General features: G+C 29.0%; 1 protein-coding gene across 2 annotated transcripts; it reads right to left on the bottom strand.

Moving 5' to 3' along the window:
• Nucleotides 1-569: 569 nt before the first annotated feature.
• On the bottom strand, nucleotides 570-23,254 carry LOC107457139 (centrosomal protein of 95 kDa). Of its 2 annotated transcripts, XM_087169530.1 has the most exons (13): nucleotides 22,954-23,254; nucleotides 20,263-20,394; nucleotides 17,890-18,090; nucleotides 13,517-13,599; nucleotides 12,699-12,785; nucleotides 11,327-11,399; nucleotides 11,144-11,233; nucleotides 9,134-9,306; nucleotides 7,722-7,796; nucleotides 4,057-4,209; nucleotides 2,438-2,571; nucleotides 2,103-2,187; nucleotides 570-810 (listed from the first exon to the last, which is right to left on the bottom strand). In XM_087169530.1, exons 1-13 carry the CDS (start codon nucleotides 22,994-22,996, stop codon nucleotides 649-651), a joined length of 1,491 nt encoding a protein of 496 aa, XP_087025656.1. In that variant the 5' UTR covers nucleotides 22,997-23,254; the 3' UTR covers nucleotides 570-648. The 2 variants fall into 2 exon arrangements, with proteins under 2 accessions (XP_087025656.1, XP_087025657.1); XM_087169531.1 differs by lacking the exon at nucleotides 20,263-20,394 and having other exon boundaries at nucleotides 22,954-23,208.
• Nucleotides 23,255-23,270: the final 16 nt, after the last annotated feature.

Below are 23,270 nucleotides of genomic sequence, written 5' to 3'. Positions count from 1 at the left end.
TTCTTGAAACTTCTGGACTTTGGATTTCCGGAAACTTTCAAAAAATCCGGAAATTTAGATTTTTTCCGGAGCACAATCGCCCCTGAAATCATGACAGTTTATGGCAAATTTTGTTCAATGCTGAAATCCATGACTTTCCAGGTGCGCAGATACCCTTCATAGATTACGCTTTGAGGGGTCAAAATTTTTTAAAATACGAAAATAAACAGAATTCCCTATATTTTCCCAGTTTGCAAAGAAAAAAAATCAAGACTCCTTGCATTTTCCCTGTTATTTAAGGTGATTTTTAAATTCCCTGCATTTCCAGGTTTTCGCTATTCTCCCTGAGGAGTGGCAATCCTGATTGAATCAGTTTAACCAGCAGGGGGTGGAATGCCCTAGTTCCTAAATAATCTTTTTGGCAAAAAAAGTGTAACACTAATATGGTAATTACATTCTTGCTTATAAATACCAGGGGTCTGAGCAAAAATATGAATGCTGTGCTTATTATATTTAATAATTCATACTAGTTTATATAATTTTCCAAAACTGATATTCCAAGAATGAAAAGAAAAAACTTGCTCAACTCATTTTCAATATGAAAGAGATCACAGCTTTATTAATAACAAGAAAAAAAAGAATAAAAATAAATATTTACAAGATATTTTTTTACATGCTTGAATGGATTTGTCTTCTTTTCCTATCAATGTAAAGTTCAGCATCCATTTCCCTGAAATGACTATCCTCAGTTTGTTCAACAATCACTTTCTGCATAAAGCGGATTTCATTCTTCAACGTTTCTCGGAACTCTCTCTCTGCCTTGGCTATAGCCTATTTAGGAGATAGGAATAGTAAAGTTAGACCATCAGTTAGACCTTAAAATGACACTAAAAAAAGAAAATTACTAAAATAAAAATGCAATAAATAACGACAACTATAGTTTGTCTATGGTAAGAACTCCCCCGCTACGAAGTCTGAGGCCATCTGCTGCTATGGAAATAGTACATTTCAGGGAGGATAGCTTCTCTTCACTCTGGGTCTAACACAGTGGACCGGTCACTGTCTTGGGTTTTGCTACAAATTTGTAGACTGAAATACTTTTGTTCTGTAGTTTATGGAAAGCAGAATTGATTGAACAACAAGTTACCAAATAACAAGTTTTTAAGAGAAAATTAAATGAATTACAACATCTTTTGATCTCATTGAAAACAATGAATGGCGATTTAGATAACTTAGGGGAATGATAGATATGTGATGAACAAAAGCTGCATTCTTATTCCTTTTATGATTGAAAATTTATTTATTTATTTTTGGGAAGATAACTTAGTTGGTGATTGCCCACACATTTCTTTATAAAAAAAAATAAAAAGTTTTAACTGGTAAGAATGAAACAAGGCTAGTTTTGTGTTTATCTGTATTAATACCATAAGTGAATAGAAAAATATCCATTTAAACCTTTTTTTGTGTTTAATATTGTTCAATTTAACAGTGGTAAAAAGTACTTAATAATTTTTTTCTGATGATAATGGAAGGCTAGAAATGTTTAACTCATTATAAACATAGAGTTTTTGCTTCTTTGATATTTAAATATCAACTGTGACTACGAAATTTGTCTCACAATGTGTCATGCACCTTATATCAAGCTATAACATTATATAGAAGTATTAAATAATGTAACCTATATTCACTGTTCAATTTTAAAATATATTTAAACTTGTTTTTGAACACATCACACACACAAAAAGCTTCTCACAATGTGTTATTCACATTATATTGAGCTTTAATCATATACAGAAGATGGTGTAAACTTGTGTGAAATGGTGTAAACATGTATTCATAGTACATTTATTTTCAATTATATTATATTACAAAGCATCACTCTTTTATCAAAATTTAATTATTTAGTTATTTGAAATTTAGTTATTTTACATCAAGATTCAGTAAATCTTAGAAATTTAAATCCACAAAACATTTCCATAAATTTGTCGTTGAAAAATTTATTTAAAAGCTTCCTTTATACAAAAATAAAGCATCAAACAATGTATTTAAGAAATTAGATTAAAGTTTAAAAAATGTATTTAAGAACTCCTCTTATACAAAAGTGAAAAAAGGGGGCAACTTACCTGTCTTTCAGCATTAAGTCTTGATTGTGCATCACTTTTCTCATTCGCTATTTCCTCAGAAAGAGCTAAATATTGTGACTGATATCTAAAAACAGAGTAAAGGTATGATTTCATTTAATATAAACAAAGTCATATTTGTAAAAAAAAATATTAAACAGTGGTCCCCTAAGCTAACAGGCTCCATCATGCTGTAAGTAGCTGCTGTGTGTCTATCGACCGATAAAATATAAAATGCAGGTTAATGTCTTACTTTATAACACCTTGAAGTTAAATGACAATCAGTTGCCCATCAATATGAAACAAAAATTTACTTTTTGAAGAAAAATAAAGGATACAAGTTTTCCAAAGAACATAGATAATTTAAATATTGTTCATCATCCTTTATCTTGGCATCCTTCATTTGTTCACACAAATAATCAATATGTTCACTCTGAATATCCATTATTTCTTCGAAAACGTTCTTAAATATCTGAAACGGAAAATCTCTTTAATTGATCAGCACAAAAATATAATAAGAATTTAGAATTATAAAAATATACAACTTATAATTAAAATGAAACTACAATAATTGAACCTTTCAAAGATTCTTAAACATCAACTTCCTGCTTTAAAATTTTCGTTTCTTTAAAAAATTTAATGAGAAAAGAGGATGTTCATGTAGATTTATGTTATGGAATCAAGATTTTCAAGAGAAGAAAATTGAAAATGATCTGCGATGGAAATTTTCCACACAACTCCACACATTCAAAACAATCATTGAACAAAATAGCTAAAAACACAAGGGGGTGGCTCAGAGGATAGAACACTAGCAACCCAAATGAGGTGACGCAGATCCACCTCATTCAATTACAAACCTACTGAGACAAACATTGAATAATCATGTACCCAAAAATGGGTCCTTTGTTTAATGTCGGTTATGAAATAAACACATACTGACTAGCTGCAATACTGAAACTTCTTTCTATTAGTTAAAGAATACATTTCTTATGCTTAAAAAATTATATTAGGAACAATACAATTAAATTGATTAAAAATTCAGTACCTTATTTTTAGAAGTGTCAGTAGGAGGCTTTGTGGGAATGAAATTTGGAGTTTAGTGGCAGAACTGTTTGTTATGCATCTAACTTAAACAGCATTAGGTACTAAAAGTAATTAAATCAAATGGCGTCATAAACTAAAACTGACGAAAAAAAGGAAAAGTAACTACTGGGGAAAAGATTATGATAGGAAAGTAAGTCTAATTTTCCAAATAATCATTCATTTGTGAAAAATCCTGCTTTTATGAAATTGTGAAAAATCTCATTTATAATATTGTGAATCTAAAAAAGCCCATGAATAAAAATAAACTTATAGTTCACTATTGCTGAGTGATATTTTTGGGCAATCACACTGAGACATTAAAAATGAACATACTATTTTTTTTCTAAAAATATCATATAAACAACTTTCAGTTAAAAAGCACCAGTTAGGAATTTGAAAGAAGCAATTGTTGCAATGATCTCATAAATATATTAGTCAAGTGAAGTGCAGATAGTACTTTCAAATTTGAAATAATAAATTAAATTATACGGTGGCCGAGATAGCCTGGTTGGCAGGGTGCTGGACTCATGTTCGTGAGAACTTGAGTTTGAATCCAACTGGCCGAAGACTCCTGTGTAGTAAATGATGACAGGTGCATATTAAATCTGTCGGGTCACAAAGTCCTCCATGGTCCCAGAACAAATTATACTCTGGGAAACTGAATTGGAGATTGATCGTTCTCTGGTTCAGGTCAAAATTACAATCTATGGATGAATGAATGGGTTCATCCTATAGACGGGTGTGACATATGGGTGTGGCAGTAGTTGAATTCTTGGCCACAGATAGCACCAATACAAAACAAGAACAATCACACCCCTTGCATCAAATGTCTCACGTCAACAACAACAAATAATAATGGTTATGAAATACTGACCAGTTCCTCTTTAATATTTTTCTTCATCATCTTTTTCCTCATATCTACAATAAATTCATCAGAATACTGTTTCATTTTTGCAGATCTCAGTCTTGAATCTCTCAAGCTGTACTTTATTTTCCTTTCATTTTCTTTCTCCTCCCTCATTTTCTTCTGAAATCATATTTGAAACAGAAATGAATCATTTACACGGACTGCAATTTAAATATAAGCTTTATTATTTATAAAACGCAAGTTAACAATAGCAGGGGTCTGTCTTAGGTTTCTTTAAGAGGTACTTATTTTGTAAAAATGTTGACCTAATATGCGAAAATTAAATATTTTATTAAAAAGTCAATACAAAAATACGGTAAAGTAAAAAAAATATTTTCAAAAATTGTCACTACAAATAAAAACCATTTATGACTGGTAAATTTCTATATATTTTTCCCTATATATTAAAAAACAATTATGCTATTGTAAAATTAGGGCTAAAAAATTGTATCCAAATTTCAAAATCCATAAAAATCACTCTCCATAGTTAAATTTCAAATTTGATTTTAATAAAAACATGCATTTAACAGAACTAGTACTAAAAGTTATTTTATTATGAGAATTATGAGAACATTTTAAACCGCATCATACAGAAAAAAGCTTCACAGAGAAAAAAAAAATGGTTCATAAAAAAATAAAGGAGTGCAAGAATAAATTTACTCTAGTGTTTAAGATAATGCTTGAATTTTGACTTTCTGTAAAGTTTATAGAGGGAGAACCTCGTTGTTTCATTTTAAACAAACTCAGCGGGGAAAAAAATTCACTGTGATATGGCGTAAATTATTGGCTAGGCTCACCACATTGAACTATCTTATCAAACACTTGCTACCTTTTCATCGAAGACAGTCGGCAGAAAAGCTCCTATTTTCTATAAATTGCAATGAGAATGGGGTTCGCCTGAGTACTTGTTTTTTAAGTTGAATTTGTGAAGGTACCGCTAAACGGTAGTAAATTTACCCTGGACAGAACCCTGAATAGCTTACATTTGCAGAGTAAGCTAAGTCTTTTTTACACATAAAATTCAAAGTAAAATTTTCTTATTAAACATTTAGTTAAGTTAAAAATAAAGAGAAAGAAAATTATAATAGTGCAATTATAATAGTGCAGTCATAAATGCAAGTTATCAAAAGAGACTTTGTCGGATAGGAAATTTTTCTCTTAGTTTGTCATTTAACCAAAACAGATTGAACACCGAAGTTGAAGCAGATCCTATTTATAAAACCTTTGTGATATATCATTCTTTTACAACAAAAAAATACTTTTAAATAATTTATGATTATTTTCAAATACGAACTACTTACAAGAATATATTTTTAAAATATATTTGCAATTAATTTTTAAAACAAATTTATAACCAATTTTATCAATTAATTTTTAAAACAAATTTATAGCCAATTTTTAAAATATATTTATAACTATCATGTGTGTTTCCTCATATGCAAAATTGGAAACAAGTAAACATGTAACAAAACATGCAACTTCAATACAAATTTTTTAAAGTAAAAAAAAAAAGAAAGAAAATTTCTGTGAAAATTTTTAAATTAAAGGCTTTTACCATTTAAAACATGAATAATCTTAATTTTAAAAAATTTCATATATTTAATTTTATAAATACATTTAACTTTTTTAGTAATTAAATATATTTATAAAATATGTATATATAAATATACTTAATCTTAATTTTAAAAAATTTAATATATATTTAATTTTAAAAATATATATAATTTTTTTAATACATTAACTATTTATATGAATAAATTTTTAAAATATATTTGTAATTAATTTTTAAAACAAATTTATAACCAATTTTTAAAACAAGTTTTAAAAATTAAATTTTCAAAATATATTTATAGCTATCTTGAGTAAAATTGAAAACATGTAAACATGTGACAAAACATGCAACTTTAGTGTAAATTTTTAAAAGTAAAAAAAAAAAAAAAAAAAAAAAAAAGGAAAGAAAAAGAATTTCATTGAAAATTTTTTAATTAAAAGCCTTAAGCATTTAAAACATGAATAATCTTAATTTAAGAATGACTTGTATACACTAAATTTTTATAAATTTATAAAGCATTAAAAGGTAATAATGCTTTTATAAAATGATGATAAAAATTTTTTTTAGGTATTTAATTTTATTTTTTCAGAAGAAATAAGAAAAATATGCTCATTCACTAAAATTACTTGCATGCACCAAATTTGTAAAGCATTAAAAGGTTATATGTTTAAAGGAAACCTTAAAATTTATTTCTCAAAACTGTCAAGTTATTGTAAAAGTTACAAGTCTAAAATTTTTTAAAAAATGCGTGTGAGTGATTCTGTTATATATCTGCTAGCTTTTTAGACAATTATTCAAAGAATTTGCATATGATTTTCGAAATATCAATTTTGTTTCGATATAGCAACAGGTGAATTTCAAATTATGCTATTGAGTTATCTTTTCTTCTATGGTTTCAATTGAGGCTTGAATTTTGAAGGTTATATCCTATTTATAACTTGTGTAAATTACATCTTGAAATTTAGATACTTTTTAAAGCTGTGTAAATTATTTTATTAAAGTAAATTCTGTAGTTTTTACATATTGATTTAAATCACAATAACTTTAATTTGGACGAACTAAAGTTTTGTATATTTAAAATTTATGAAAATTATTATTTATTTATGTTGACTACTAACCCATAATAATTTACCTGGTTTTTATTAAAACAATATTTTCACCATTATATCTATAGACAGGTATATTTCACATACAAAAAAAAATTTCTCTTTAATCAAGTAACCAATTTTTGTGACATAAAAATTAAAATATACAAAATACTCAATTAAAAAATAACAATGCAAAATTATTAATGAAGTTAGAACAAAATATAACCAAAGTTATTGTTTTATAATTAACAATTAATAAAATATATTAATACATATTTGCTTTATTATTTTGCTCAAATAAGAAATTATTCTATAATTCTAGCCACTAGTATCAAAATTAATTATTGTTTAAATTATCAAATTCAATCAACAAAAAAACTTTAGATAACATATATAGATGTTTTAACAGGGTTCCCACTCATTTTCAGAAAAAAAATTCCCTGACTTTTTCAGGTACAGCAGGTAAATTTCAATGAAAATTGAGATCATATTTTCGACAGAAAACTTTGATTCTTTTATTTATAATGTGAAATGCTAGATTTTCTTTATAAAAAAATTATTATTAAACAAAGAAGGGAAAATTTCAGTTTGATGAAAATGTGAAATTTTTACAACAAATAACTGTAATAGATGCTAGAATTATTTAACTTGAATCTCAATAACTGATTATTATTACTGAGAATTTTAAGACTGGTTATTTTCCAGGAATAATATAGGAATATTCCAGGTTTTTGTAAAAAAAATTGCAACTTTCCCTGACTATTCTCTGATTTTTAGAGTTAAAATAAAATTCCCTGATAACTCCAGGCTCTCCCTGACTCGTGTAAACCCTGATTTTCTTCCCTTTCTAAATGACTTGAGAAATAAAGGTAAATCAATCCTAAAGATGGTTTTAAAAATATTACAAAAAGTAGGAAACAATAGGAAAAAAAGGATACTAGAATAAGAAAAATAGGAGGCATTATTGCTTCAGAAATCATACTATACATTACCAAATAGTGTTGCTGCGATATATCTTTCTTAAGGATTTCAACTAACTTCAACTGCCTTTTAGAAATATTTTCTGCCTACAAAGAATAAAAATTAATGGTTATCAAAATGCCTCAAACAAAATAATCTCTTTAACAAAAATAAATATTACAGAAGGCATTGAGGTTGGTAGGTAAGTATTTTATTTATGTCGCTCTAAAGCTGCACAATGGGCTGTTGGCGACAATCTGGGAAACATTCCAGAGTATGATCCAAAGACATGCCATCACAATTTTGAATCAGAAGGGGTGACTCCTCCTCTTCTGACAACCTGCATGCGAAGTCGACCACTTTACAATAGAACAGTTTAAAGAGGATTAATATCATGCACCCTCGGTCTTTAAGTACACTTATCAAAGTGGTCGCCCACCCGCTTACTGACCACAGTCAGTGATTCTTGATTTCCGTTTCTACTGGGAACCATGTCTTCATAATCAGCTAACAGTGAGACCAGTATACATTGAACATAATAGCTTTCAGCAATTAACCAAGGAGTTCTTGTAATTATGACATTAGTTTCTAGATCAATTAGTAGGCAATAAAATTAAGTTTAAGAATTCTTGTTACACTTGTTGAATTACTCTAATTCAACAGATTATTTTCATGAAAGAAAATGACATGAGAAAAAAATTAATGCTAAATCAAGTCAACAAGGGTGATACGGAGTTACAAAATGTCGGAAAGTAATTTTACCATAGAAATCCTTTTTTAATATTGTGATGAGAGTGTCTCAGGGGTAAAAAAATCCTGAAAGGATTTCTACCTCCAGTGGTATATAGTGGCGTTAGATTACCAAAAAATCAGATCATTTTGACTTAAAATTGTATTTTTGGAACAAGGCTAAAAAATAGGAAAGAATACGATTTAATCAGAACAGTTGGCAGCTGTGGGTTCCCCTATTCACAGTTCAGTGATTTCCACTTGCAGTCACCTGTGGAAAACTGAAGAACTAATTCAGAGCAGAAAAAATTTTCACACCTCGAGGAAAAACATCTTTTAACAATATGTCCTTTTAAATATTAGAAATCAATTAGGTACTTAAATGTTTTTTTTTTTTAAATTGTGAATACAACTTAAATTGCAATGATTATTTACAAAATGCAAAGAAGGAAATAATAAGTGCCTTCTCCCCAACAGAATGCAAGAATATCACCCATAATATTAGAATATAAAATTATTACATTATAAAAAAATATATACTATAGTTTTTTTTTTATAAACATAGTGTTATTGTTATTTTAAATTAGTAACATACATTAAAAGTATCTTTCAGAAACACATTAGTGCTAGAGAGTTTTTGTCGTAGATAGCTGGAAAAAATTCTGCCACAAGGTTAAAAAAAGTTTTAAATTTAAATCAATCAAAGCTCACAAACTTTAATCGAAGCTTTGGTCCTCTTCAGCAGGCACTCTTTCATAAGCTTGTGCATTCCGATGAGATGATGTGCGTACTTTCTCTCAATGTTCTTCATCAGAGAGGGTGATATCTGAATGCAGGGAAACTCATCCAGAAGTTCTTGAATAAATTTTGTTTGACTCCTCGTTCCTTCTAATAACAAACGAACAAAAAAACAGTTTAATTATATAAAAAAATTTTTTCATTGTTTTTAAAGTTCAACATGATTTTGAGTTAACCTAAAATTGATTAAAGTTAAACCTCTTCTTTTTTTTTTGCTGTTGCAATGAGGCTATTAAACTTTTACTTTAACCACAATAAAATAACTATCAACTGAACCAGCAATTAATATAACAAGTATCCAAATACTAAATTATTGTCTCTAATTTCATAGGTCATTTTTAAACAAGAAAATGTGAAAATTCTTCTTTAACCAAAAAATTATTATTAGTGCCAACAAAGTATTCTTAAGTTTTCTTAAATGAGCCGACCTAGTGGCCGAGTGGTTAGCGTGCCTGACTGCCGAGCCGCTGGTCGCGGGTTCGAATCCTGCTCAGGGCATGGATGTTTCTTTCTCTCTGTGTTCTATGTCCTTTCTCCTTTGTGTGTGATTGTGTGAATGTGACCAGCCCTATAAACGGATTTGTAGTTGTGTGACGTGGGCGACGATGCTCCACTGCCGTGGCTTCGGCACAGGTGTCCACTGGGTAAAGAGAAGAGAGTAGCAGTTCTGGCATTTCCGTGGCCAATGGGACAACTCCCAAGTGCCCGCCATTAGAAAGAAGTTTTCTTAAATGAAAAGAACATATAAATTTTAATTGAAAAAATTTTATGATTAAATTTATTTTGAAAATCAAATTTATTCTTCATAAAACATTTTTTTCACTCCAAATATTGCTTTTCAAACAAATTTAATTTCATAATAATAAAATATTTAAAATTTTAATGTTCTTGGAGGTCAAATGGATGGACTATATCTCCTCTCAACAGTCAAATAAAAAACTGCTAAATATCAGTAGTGAACTTATTCAAGGTTTCGTTTTAGAATTTCATTGGTAAGTATATTTCCTCAATTTTACTTATACAGTGAACTCTCACTACTACGATGTCCAATACAACAATAACTTCCCATATTACGACAATGTTTCGTCGTCCCACGAGCTTGCATACGAATTAATCTCATGGTCAATTCTCTGAAGCAATAAACCCCTGTAAAACAATTTTGTTTTTTTAAATTTCAACGTTATTTTCTCCATTTATTATTGGTTTTCAAATAATGTAAAAAATTTTATTTTATCATCTTTTGCCATTTTTTCCATCTCTTTTGACAAGAGAAGACTCATTGCTGACCACCTCAAGAGTTTCGATTCTTAGAGTTACCTCCCTTATCTCTTAAAAAGTCACAGATGTAACATTCCTATCTGATTTCATTTCCTTTATGTTAAAAGCTGACCAAGAGTCACAAATCACCACAAGCATCACATTAACACCTAAAAGAGAATTTTTTCTATAGAGGGTGGGTGGAGCACCCTTTCACAAACGAAAATCATTTTTGTGGTTTGGACTCAATGCATATTTTGTTGGTTGATTTTACAGTAAAAAAAATTAATAAACAAGCAAAAATACCAGATTGTTTTCAGTAAAAACGGTTTTAAGATATGTTTACAATCCAATTTTCAGAATTTATTTCAATCGTTTTTTAATATTTAGCCATAATTAACACTCGGCAAATTAATTTTTTGCATAATATATAAATATATTTATAGTTATTACATATATAACATTAATATTTTTAAAAAAATCTTGTGTCCCCATAGTATGTAGGCCCCCGATCTAACAACAATACATTATATTTACAATACAATATATTTATTTGGTCCCCAAAATATTGTCGCAAAGAGGTTTTACTGTACTTGCATGTTTGTACATTTAAGACATGTACACAAAGAAAAATATTGTTTCCCTTGTGTGTGACAGTTAATCTACTAACCTTTATGTGACCTCTCTAGATTTTGTGATTTTTCTATGGAAATATTCTTCAATAGTGGATGCTTTGAATGTTTTTTTCTAGGTAAAAGGTCTGCAACAAAATTTGAAAGTATGTTTGAATAAATATCTTCAAAAGAACAATGAGCTACAAACTGTAACAAAAATTTTCAACAAAGACACTTACAAGATTTATTACAATAATAAGGATAGGTTGACTTCTTTAATGGTTTGTTTGAATGTTGAGGGCGATGCCTTTCCTGAAATTAAATTAAAAAACACAATGAGTCAGAGCTGTTTGTACCTTGGAAAAGGAAAAACAAAAGGTTTTTGGAAGAAATAAAATATCTATGAATATCAAGACTTGTTAACTGAAAGGCTCAAAACAGTCATACGTACACAAATACATATATATACACACACACTAGTGTAAGAAATTAAGAGAATTTGCAGACTCCATCGATTATCTCTAGAACTACTGGACCGATTTTAATGACATTTTATATGTACATACGTTGATACAACAATACAAAAATAACCATTCAACAATTGTAATATACACGCATGATTGTGCGTAACACTCATTGTTATCGGAAGGTATGAAATTGCCACAGGACAATTGCCACAGGAAATGATAAACTACCTTATTTCAAGTATGAAATCACGCTGCAAGGCCTGTCTATCTATAAGAGGGGACCATACCCCCTAATAACCCCGTTTTTTTTGCAACCGCTGCTTCATACCTTCCGACTCCAACGAGTGTTACGCACTATCATGTGTGTGTATTACAATTGTTGAATGGTTATTTGTTTTGTATTGTATCAATGTATGTAGATATCACATTTAATTAAAATTAGTTCACTAGTTCTAGAAATAATCGACCCAGTCTGCAAATTCTCTTAATTTCTTACACTAGTGTATTTATAAATACATAACACACAACATATATAAATACATATACATAGATGTCAATTAAGAAATCCAAATACATAACAAAGCTTTGAGTGATAACAAAATGACAATTAAAACTATCTTATTTGTTTAATTTGGCCAGCACTTAAAAACTTCACATCTAGATTCAAGAGTCTCGATAACTATCTAAATATATCTGTTAAAACTGATTGCATATAGTGCTGGTAAAAATCATTGTAAATCAAATTCAAAAATAGCATTGCAAAATTTATTTTTATTTTTAATAAGTATGAAAGTAAATATGCATGAAAGTAAGAACTTTTAATATACATGAAAATTGGCCTATAATAAAGGTCACCATATGAAATATCTTGCTAAATAATAATCTCTCGTTTAGGTAGAATAATTTGACATGTATGTGTGAGGCCACAATAGGCATTACATGTACTCTCGCTTGTTACCATAGCAGCAGACAGCCCCAGACTTTCAGTCTGGAGGAGTTCTCCTCTTGTTTAAAGATCAAGAAGATTGAACTGCATACATTATATTTTTAACAAAATCATTTCCGCAGAGCAATTCATCAAAACAAACTGTTCTCAACGTATAAAGAGGCAATAATTATAAAAACAAATAAAGTCATTACTCACAGATTTTGACTTTAACGAATGACTGTTCTTAATAAGTTCTGTTTCAAGTTTAAGCTCCACATTTCTTTCAAACATTTTTTCAATATCCTAAATGAGACAGAAAATTTATAATTAGAAATTTGCAGAAGGAATATACAATCAAATTATTAGACACACTATAAGATTCTATGTAAAATCTTAATTAATAGGCGATGCTATACAACTTTATTGTTTTTACGTGGCTGAAACCAGCTTGTACTTGTTTACGTTCGAGTATCAATTGGTTAATATTGTAATACAATACGTTAAAAATAAATACAAATAAGAAGTACATAAAAAATCTCCCGAATAAAAGCTCATAACATGTATATTTAAATATAAAAGTATTGCATATAAACTTGTGCAAAACATGTAGTTATTAAAAAACTACAGTGCATCTAATAATTGGATCTAATTATCATAATATACTAATATAATACCTGATATAATAAATGTTCTATATTTATATAACTTATGGTCTAATTTGTCGAATTATTAAATTTATATATATCATGCAATTTAACCAATTGATACAAGAACGAAGCAATTGCAAACCGATTTCGCATAAAAACACTAAAGCTGTATAGTATCATCTGATAATGAAGATTTTACTTAGAATCTTATAGTGCGTTTATTGATTTGACCAATTAAAGTAACTGTGATATTTTAAAAATTACAATTAATTTAAATCAATGATTTTTTGAAAAAATCATGTTATTTAAATTGCAATTTTAATCAAGATTTAAATCATGCCAACCCTATTTAAAGATCCTTTTTTTCCCTTCAAACAATCAACTTACCAATGGCAAAGGTGTTTTTTCACAAATAGATTCTTTAGGAGTTTCTCTCCTTTTTAATCTACTAACTTTTCGCTTGGGGAATGCTGAAAAATAGAAATTTCAAGACAATTATTTTAAGTACGGAATATTAATTAATAAAATTATACACTTGTTCTTATAATTTTTAAATGCTGATCATTTACACTAAGAAAGACATCCTATTCACAATGAATGAATAAGAAGCATTCATTAAATTTTAGTGATAAATTTAGTAATTAATAAAAATTAGTAATAAAAGTTAGATTAAATTTAGTAATAAAAGTTGGATCCCTCTTATAAACCATACATATACATAAGACAAAGTTTCACATCAACTCAACAAAATCTAAAAAATGGAACACCCAAGAAGTAATATTTTTCTTTCTACCAAATTTATAGATTAAAAAAAAATAAACAAATAACTCATCCAGACTAAAACTCTGGGGCTACCTGCTGCTAAGGTAATAAGTGAGAGCACGTTTCTAATGGGAGTGCAATTTTTTAAAAAAGAAATTAGTTGAATTACATTATGATTAAAATTGTCCATCAAATAAAGGTATTTAAAGCCATTAAAACTCTGGCTTAAGGACTAATTGTTCAATAAATTGTTCATTTAATTTAAGGTAATAGAGCTACATTTAAATATGAGGACACGCTCATTAATATAAATCAGCATTCAACAAAACATACAATTAAATTATTTTAAATGAACTTAGATTTTTTGTTAGCTTATTAATTAACTTGAAAATTAATAATTGGAAATATTACAATAATGAATAAAATCATAAGGCACAGACACCATACAAATTTGTTTACAAGAAAAAAGTTGCAACAAGTAAAATTTAATTCCAAATAAAAGTTGTAAAATAAAGAAGCTGTTTACATAAATATTAGAAAAAAAATTCTGAATTAAAAAGTTCATAAAGCACCTTGTTTAGGTGTAAGTTTTGGATTGTAACAAGCATAATGTATTGTTAACAAGGCAGAAAAAGAAGCCGTCAAAGTGAATTAAAAACTTCAATAATTATACTATTTAAATAATTTTAAAAACTGTTAGAACTTCAATTTAGGAATGCTCTATTCTACTTTAGACATTTTTATTTTAGACATCATTTTGCAGGATTGCAGTAACACATAAACATTTAAAAATTACATATTTATGTTTAATTAATTCAGAGTTGGAAAAACCTTTTGTTCCAGCATACTTAAAATAAAAGATGAAATAAAGTTTTAGCTCCAAATTAAAATTAATTAAAGTTTTAAAAAAGTAATTCTTAAAAACTTTTTTTTCCATAAACAGTTAAAAAAATATCCTCTTTCATTCAATAAATATGCTAATATGCTGAAAAAGAAGATTTTGATTATGTTTAGACATTACTTTACAACTCCACTTAACTTGGAAATATCTACCGTATATTACGGCGCATAACGCGCCCCGGCGTATAACGCGCACTCATAATTTCTAATACTTTTTTCTACATTTTAAGATATACTCTTCGTATAACGCACACGAAAATTTGGATTGTACATTTGCAATATCTCGTCTTTCAAGATCGTAAAAAAAAAGTTTTTTTCCCTATCTTTTGCAAAAATAAAAGAATTGAATTTGACATGTATGTGAGGGTACAGTTGAAAGAGTAATAATGTGACTCTGAGATAATGAACTATTTATGTAATAGCGAAAATCAATAAAGTATATTGGTAAAGGAATGTTATTTCTTTAAAAGAAAAGTATTTTTCTATATTTAAATTTTTTTAATCTATATTTTTTTATATTCGGCGTATACCGCGCACCCGTAAATTCCAATGTTATATTTTGTATTAAAAGTGCGCGTTATACGCCGGAATATACGGTGATTATTATATCAGTAAGAATCCATGTAAAAGATTGAGTTGCCCTCTTTGCTATATGAAAAGTCAATGTCATACTTCAGCATTATTTAAAGTTATAATTTTTTTTTTTAATGGAGGGCACTTGGGTCTATTTCCCATTGGCCTCAGAATTACTACTCTCTACTCGATACACGGTGGACGGCAGTGAAGTAGCATTGTCCATGTAATACAACACAAACCCGTTTATAGAGCAGGTTACATTTTCACGGAAGAAAGGACATAGAACACACAGAGAAAGTTACATCCATGCCTACGGTGGGATTCAAACCCACATCCACTTGCTTCGTAATCCAGTACAGTAACCACTAAAACAGTGATCGGCATGTTATAATTTAGCACTATACAATTTATAAGATGAATACTCCTGCTTATTTATTATCCCAATTAATCCAATCCATCAAAACGTCCTCCACAAAGGCAAATTTCTCCCAATACTTTATCCAGGAGTTCCCTTGTCTTCTGGATTGGGTTCCAAATTGCAAGGATACGGAGTTGAACATTAGTAGTTGTAAACTCAAAAATATGGTCGGCTGTTCAACGACGGTTATAAAATAAAATTAAATCAACACAAATTTTTAGGACAGCATGAAAAATTTAAAGTGATATATTTTTTTTTAAAGTAAAATATTTCAAAATAATTGAAAGATAAAAAATTGGCTAAAAACCATCTAATTGGCTGTATACATATTAATGCATAAAATATTAAAATAAAGGTACATTTTTTAAAGATAAAGAAAGAACAAAATACTTGTTTGTCTTTTAACACAATGAAACTTTAAACATATCAATATATATTTATAATACAATGTTAAATAAAATAATTTACACTGAAAATATTTAAATGAAAATAGAATATTTATTTATATAAAAATTGTATTTTGAATAATACCACTTGAGAATTTTTTTCATAATCAAAGTGCATGCCTAAAGTAAAAAAATTTTTAACATTGATAACTGAAGAAAGAAAAAACCAGAATTAAAAAGATTGTAAGAGAAAAATATTTAGTTATATTTAAACTAAAAATATTTTTTTAAACTATTAAAAAAAATCTTCAAAAAAACAGAGCTGGTATTCTTAAATACATTTTTGATTTAAACAATTGTTTAAGCCACGGTTAAAACTGACCAACCCTATGTTAAATTAATATAGATTCCTATTAGTGATTTAAACTAGCCAACTTTAGAAATAGTGCAAGTGAATTTTAAAATAAAATATCTTTATACCTATTTAACAAAAAGTCTAATTATTTATTGGTCATGTTAATATTAACTATTATTAACACTATAATTAAAAAAACTGTTATTAAGTACATAACACCTAAATAACAGAAAAAATACTACAATCTGCAATACCATTGAAAAATTCTATGATTTATCTCCAGAGCCTATGATTAAAGTGGATACGAAAATTAAAATTTAATTAATTTTTAAATTTCAAAAAAATATTTTTCCTACATTTTTTTGATGAAATTGAAAAATTACTTTGATACTACAAGGTAACAAGGTAACTTTGAATTTTAAATTTCCACAAAATGTACTTTAAAATTGTAACTTTTTCGCTTTGTGCTCCTACTTTAACTAGTAATTTTCACTTGTTACTTTTTCAAATCAAAACTTTTCACAAACAAAACTGCTTACAGTACTTGTTACTTTTTAAAAGTAACGTTCCCATATATGTAAAAAATACAACAGAATTTAATTTAAAATAATTTTCATTTAAACTTTCAAATGAACTAATAGTAACAAAATGAAAAGACAAAGCAAAAATTATGTATAAAGCAGTAAAATACTACAATTCCAAAGGAAAGTTCCACAAAGCAGCAGTAATTGCATTAGAAAATTTAAACAAATAGAAAATTTTAAAGAAGAAAACAATGAAAATATAAATATTTTAACCATATGATTAAAGTGTTAATGTTTAAAATCATTAAACGTCATCAGGGTTTTGGTTTTTGTCCACAATTTGAGTAAATTTATGTCTAATAGATTTTTTTGCATTTCAGATAAAATTTAATTTCATGCAACACTGACGACAGCCTCGGTTGTCATTTTTATATTTTCAATATTTTCATTGCTCTCTTGACAGTAAAGGTTTTGTGTTTTTATGATTTCCAGAGCTGGTATCCTCTGACAATGTCAGCTACCGTTGTCATTTTTATATTTTCAATATTTTCATTGCTCTCTCGATAGCAAAGGTTTTGTGTTTTTATGATTTCCAGAGCTGGTATCCTCTGACAATGTCAGCTACCGTTGTCATTTTTATATTTTCATTGTTTTTTTTTCTTTAAAATGTTCTAACAATAACAACTTATTGATTAAATAAGATTAATATGCACAATAAAAAGTAAAATAAATATGGGTAATTTTTTAATCTCTTATTTTTGCTTAAAAAAGGAGTAATCATGCCACTGATCATTAATATACACTTCATACAAAATCAGAGGAACTGATTGGATGCTTACCTTGCTCTCCAGAAGATGTGGAATGAAGCAAAATGCCTTCTAAGACATGCAGGAGATTGTATATGGCCACCACATCTCCTGCAACAACAGCTTCACCGGTTATGTGAGAAAGTGAGAGCTGAAGAATATCTAAAGACAACGCATTAATGATTGCTTGAATCTCCTCCTCTTCAGATCCTCTTGTCCCACCAGACATAAAATCTATGAAGAATACACTTTATAAAATACAGTCTGTTCAGCAGAGGACTAACTGATCTCAGAAACAAAGGATGGGGAGATTTCTGTGAAGTGATATGTGGCAAGAATAGTCGCCAAGTCTTGGCAACTTCCGGGCAGCAATCATTCTGCCACAGATCACGATACGGAAATCTCTCCAATATATTAACAAATGAATTATTTTTAAAAAATTTAATAATCTAAATTTGATTAATTGTCTACTTATAAAATATTTAGTGATTGATTGAGAAGTTAAATTGTTTTCAAGTCAGACAGTTGCATTCACAACTCTTGATCGGTATCTAGCACCGTTCTTAGTTTGGGATTAATTCATGCATAATCTGAAACTATGGCTTGTAGTGTTCTCCCTAAGCGTTTTTAGTAGGGCTGCCAGCCCTTTGATCCCTAGAAATGTGCCCTTTTACTAAAAATAAGCTGCCATCCCTTAAAAACGCTGCCTTTTTATTCATATTCTGCAGAGATTTCCATATCGATCTGTGGAGGAATAATCAGTAAGTTTCGGCAACTTCCGGGCAGTGGCCTGCAAGAAGCTAAAAGAAACCACAGAAAGGGACCAACTCGTAAGGTATAACTCGTAGCCGCCCCTAAGAAAACATCTTAAATATTTTTTGGTTTTAAAATTTTGCAAGTTTAAAATCTTTGGCGTCTTGGCGATTGTAGTTGGCGTGATAGATCACGATACAGAAATATCCCCCAAAGAATGATAGATTAATGGAACAAGTTATATGTTTATTGTAAAAAGTTTATATAAAATGCTTGGAATTCAGTTATAAAAACCGAAAATAAATGGCGTTGAACTCTGTATGTAATTCTAGAAAAAAATGCAAATCCTGTAGGATAACAACAGACCTGTATAATATACACGGATGCACGAGTACCACAAGCGGAAAATTTTTTCGCCATCGTGGAATATGTTTCACTGTTACTAAAAAAGGAAAAAATCTTCTTTAAAGAAAATGTATCTTTTTAAAATTTCCAAGGAAAAAAACTTTTTTTTAACAGTTCTTTCTACCAATACAAACGTGTTTTAAAATTACACCTCACGATTCCTATTTATGCGATTCAAGATCGAGCATTGCATTTTGTTTGTTCACGATTTTATATAAAATATCCCGTTTCATATTCATGTGACTTAAAAGCCATTATTATAATTCGTGTTCAAGTGACTTAATTATAGAACAGAAGTTGTATTCACACAATTTTAAAATAACACATAGAGATTTGCATTCACATGATTTTGAAATTAAACATCAAGATTCGTATTTCGAGCCTACATACACTTTTATCTTGTTAAAAATAAGTCATTTTTTCATTTAGTTAAAAAAGTGCTAGTTCTTTTGCACCTAACATCTTTGGATTTTTATTATCAGATTTTTTTGGTTTTTCTACCAAATACATCTCTGTGATAGGATGCAATATAGAATTCTATAAAAATGAACTATTTTTAAAAAAATCTGTAATTTTCAAACGAATTTTGTCAAAATGAGGTTTTGACAAAAGGGTTCAAATTAGTTACAAGCGTTAATCAATACCTGCAGAGTGTTTTTATTTGAGACTTTGTGTTTAATTTATTTTAGTATTTACACACTAGAGCTGCACAATAGGCTATTGGCAACGCTCTAGGAAGCATCCCTGAGGATAATGCGAAAACATGCCATCGCAATTTTGATCCTCTGCAGAGGGGATGGCTATTCCACTGCAGTAGGCCGATGACCTGCATGTGAAGTCAAGCACTTAACGATAGAACACTTTAAAGAGGGGCTGATTAAAGTAGGCACCCACCCGCTTACTGATCGCAGCCAGTGATGCTTGACTTCGGTGTTCTACTGGGAACTGTGTCTTTACAATCAGTTCACCGAGGGACTCTTTTAAATAGGAACAGTTTTTTAGTTTTTACTAAAAGTGTGATTTCCATATTTAAGGGTCACAGAAATATAGATTTTTTTTAAAGCTGAAAAGGAAACTGAACATACTCTTTTTAAACAATAATTATAAATTAATTTTTGCTCAATTTTACACACATATATCTTTAAATACAAATATACATCTAAATTTAAATCTCTATCGTTATTTGTTTGTTTTTATTGAGGTGTCTTTTAGGGCATTGTGCACATAAGCCTTAAAATAAAAAGTTACCTGGCAGGGATGATCCTGTTATCTTTTCATAAAGCAACCCAATTAGATAGGAATTTATTTCAGCAATATGGTTAACTTGGGGAACTAAAAGATTACCCCAAACAATTAAGCGGTTTGCAATATCCAGGCAATCTGGAAAAAAATAGTAATAAAGAAAACAATTAATAGGGTTCACACAAGTATAATAACATTGCAACAATTGTCGCCAAGAATTCTACAAATGTTGCTAAAATCATATGCACAAGTGACAAATATGTCGATTTGAAATATGTTTGAACTTACAAAATAGTAAGGAAAATGTTTTTGTATTGTATCAAAATACATGCAGTTAAAAACAAAATGTAGAGCTAATTTTATTGTTCTACTCGTGGTTATGGAATTCAAATGTGGGGTGTTAAAATGGAATAACTGAGAAAGTCTGGAACAAAAAAATTTTTAATTGAAATTTCTAACTTACATGTTGTGCTGTAATAAAAATAATAAACAATATATTTTTATTTATGTCTACCCTACATTACTACCCTGCCAAGTAACAATGTTATGATAAATTTTTAACTTTCACATCCAAATTAAACCCGGTAGGTGAGTCATTATGGAAAAATCTTCAGAGGAAAGCATTGGCCCATATTGGCCAATGCTTTCCAGGCCAACTAAGATGGCGGGTGATAAAACTATAATAATTTTGTCATCAGTCATTTTTATTTTCAGTAGCACCTAGCACACTTTATAAATAAATATAAATAACAAAAATTATATTTCTACTATCATTGGACATAATAGTAAAATATTTAATATATATATAATGAATGTGCACAGCATATGTCAGACATTGGAAGAATATAACTGGAAGATATTCATCGCATACCTTATAAAAATATTCCCTTAATATTTTTAAATGTCTGAATTATGATGCTAGATAATATTTCAGAATCGTGGCGACACGGGGACATTGTCGCAGAATGTTACTGTGTTCTTGCAGAAAGATTTTTCATTTGGGAAGTAAAAAATACTGGTTTTCTTTTCTGCAGAAATTTTCGAAAGCTTCCATCTTCTTTTCAGAATTATATTCAAAATTATATGCCATTCTTGCGCATCAGAGTGGGAATAAAAAGGCCGCCTGTAATTTTTCTATTTTTATTTGAGAATAAGGAAGAAAAAAGTTTGGTTTTCTTTTCTGGAGAAATACTTGCTCTATTTTTTGGCAGTTATTGCTTTTGATTTCCTCAGTTCTTAAAACCTGATATTATTTATTACAATAGCTGAATCTTAAAATGAAACCCTGCATTTGTAACCCCCCTTTTTAAAGAGTTTGATTTGGCGTGATATCGCCGTCGATCTTTTTTTTTTTCATTAGTTGCTGCTATGGATTTCACAATTTTTAATTTATTTTTAAATTTAATGATGACTCACAAAGCAAGGAAAAGGAAATAAGTAGTGTATTTTCTCCTTACAAAATTTGAGAATATAGCTCATAATAATAGAATAAAAAATATATAATATTCAGTTTTAAAATTTACATTATTTTTTCTAAAAAGTTATTTTTTCTTTTGAAGTTGACGCTTTTGTTACTTTAAATTAGTAACATATATATTTGTTATTATTAAAAGTATCTTGCAGAAAGATATTGATGCTGGGGAGATTTGTCCAAGAAAGCCTGAAAAAATTCGGATACAGGGTTCAAAAGTATGTTGGAAGAATTTTGTTTCGGAGACTTTCCCAATATTACAAGAATATTATTAATGTTCATTCACGCTATTTAGATGATATTTTAAAACTACTGACATTTGACTCCTTATAATTGTAGCATGTCTAACTACTGCAATTATTAAATACCGATTCACTAGTTTACACGATAAGTAAGCTTGAATCGATCTTGGGGTATATTTTTATAGAAAACAGTTGACGCTGTCGAAAGATAGTTCCCAAATATATATAAAACTGTTATAATAAAATCAAAAAAGAATACATTCTTTTGAAACTGAAAAAGAATAAATTATTCGAATACATACTTTTGGGGAGATTCCCCTATCATGATCTGCAGCAGTACAATCGCCAAGTCTTAGCAACTTCCGGGCAGAGGCCCGCGATAAATTTTTTAAAAAAAACATCACAGAAAGAGGCATACTCGAAACGTATAACTCGTAGCCACAGCAGGGCAAACATCTACATGCTTTTTGTTTTTTTTTTAAATTTGCAAGTTTAAAATCTGTTTAGCACCGTGCCGAATGTGATGCCATGATATATTGATCTGCCACGCCAACTACAATCACCTAGGTGCCAAATAGGTTTCAAACTTGCAAATTTTTTTTAAAGAAACATGTAGATGTTTTCCCGGGGTCGGCTACGAGATATACATTTCGAGCTGGTCCCTTTTTGTGATGTTTTCCCGCGGGCCGGTGCCCGGAAGTTGCCTGAACATGGCGATTAGTCTGCCACAAATCACGATACGGAAATCTCGCTGCGATGGTGGTTGGTACAACAGACCGCGATACAGAAATATCTCCAATATTTGCTTTATTCGATATTTGTGTTACTTGGGTAGCAAGAAATATGCAATTCGTCTTGTAGAGATTAATACTGATTATTTTAAATGAGATTAAATAAAATAGAAACTGAATAATATAACAGCAGGTTCTTATACGGAAATATCTTCAAAGCCTGTACCAAAAGGAAAAAAAATTATAAAATTACCTTTATTGGAAGGCTTCGTCAAATTTTTATCACTGTTTGACATTTCTTTCCTTTATTCAGTTAACGAAATGACGCAAATAAGAACAGACTCATAGTTTTGCAATCATATTAGATTATGAAACAGGAACGCAATTGTAATTAATTTTATTATTTATAAACTTATATCGAATCTTAAAATTAATTAATTACAAGTTGTTCAAATATTATTTCCTTTGTTTCGCAGACAGCATCAACCTGTCTAATTTTGTACTACACAGCTCATAATGGATTATTAGTTTTTTGGTAAAATAGGATACTGGATGGAGTGAGCTTTGCGT

Source organism: Parasteatoda tepidariorum, chromosome 8, assembly GCF_982258835.1.
Source record: "Parasteatoda tepidariorum strain Cologne lab strain chromosome 8, Ptep-v5.0, whole genome shotgun sequence".
NCBI classification, from domain to species: domain Eukaryota; kingdom Metazoa; phylum Arthropoda; class Arachnida; order Araneae; family Theridiidae; genus Parasteatoda; species Parasteatoda tepidariorum.
This window is presented reverse-complemented; position numbering and strand designations above follow the sequence as displayed.

What these genes read in the sequence shown, in the direction of transcription:
- LOC107457139 (XM_087169530.1), bottom strand. Translation starts at nt 22,996, where the DNA reads ATGTCAAACAGTGATAAAAATTTGACGAAGCCTTCCAATAAAG. An exon ending in AAAATATTAAAGAGGAACTG is followed by an intron (nt 2,572 to 4,056) that starts GTCAGTATTTCA and finishes TTTCCGTTTCAG; the next exon opens with ATATTTAAGAACGTTTTCGA. An exon ending in GACTTAATGCTGAAAGACAG is followed by an intron (nt 811 to 2,102) that starts GTAAGTTGCCCC and finishes TCTCCTAAATAG; the next exon opens with GCTATAGCCAAGGCAGAGAG.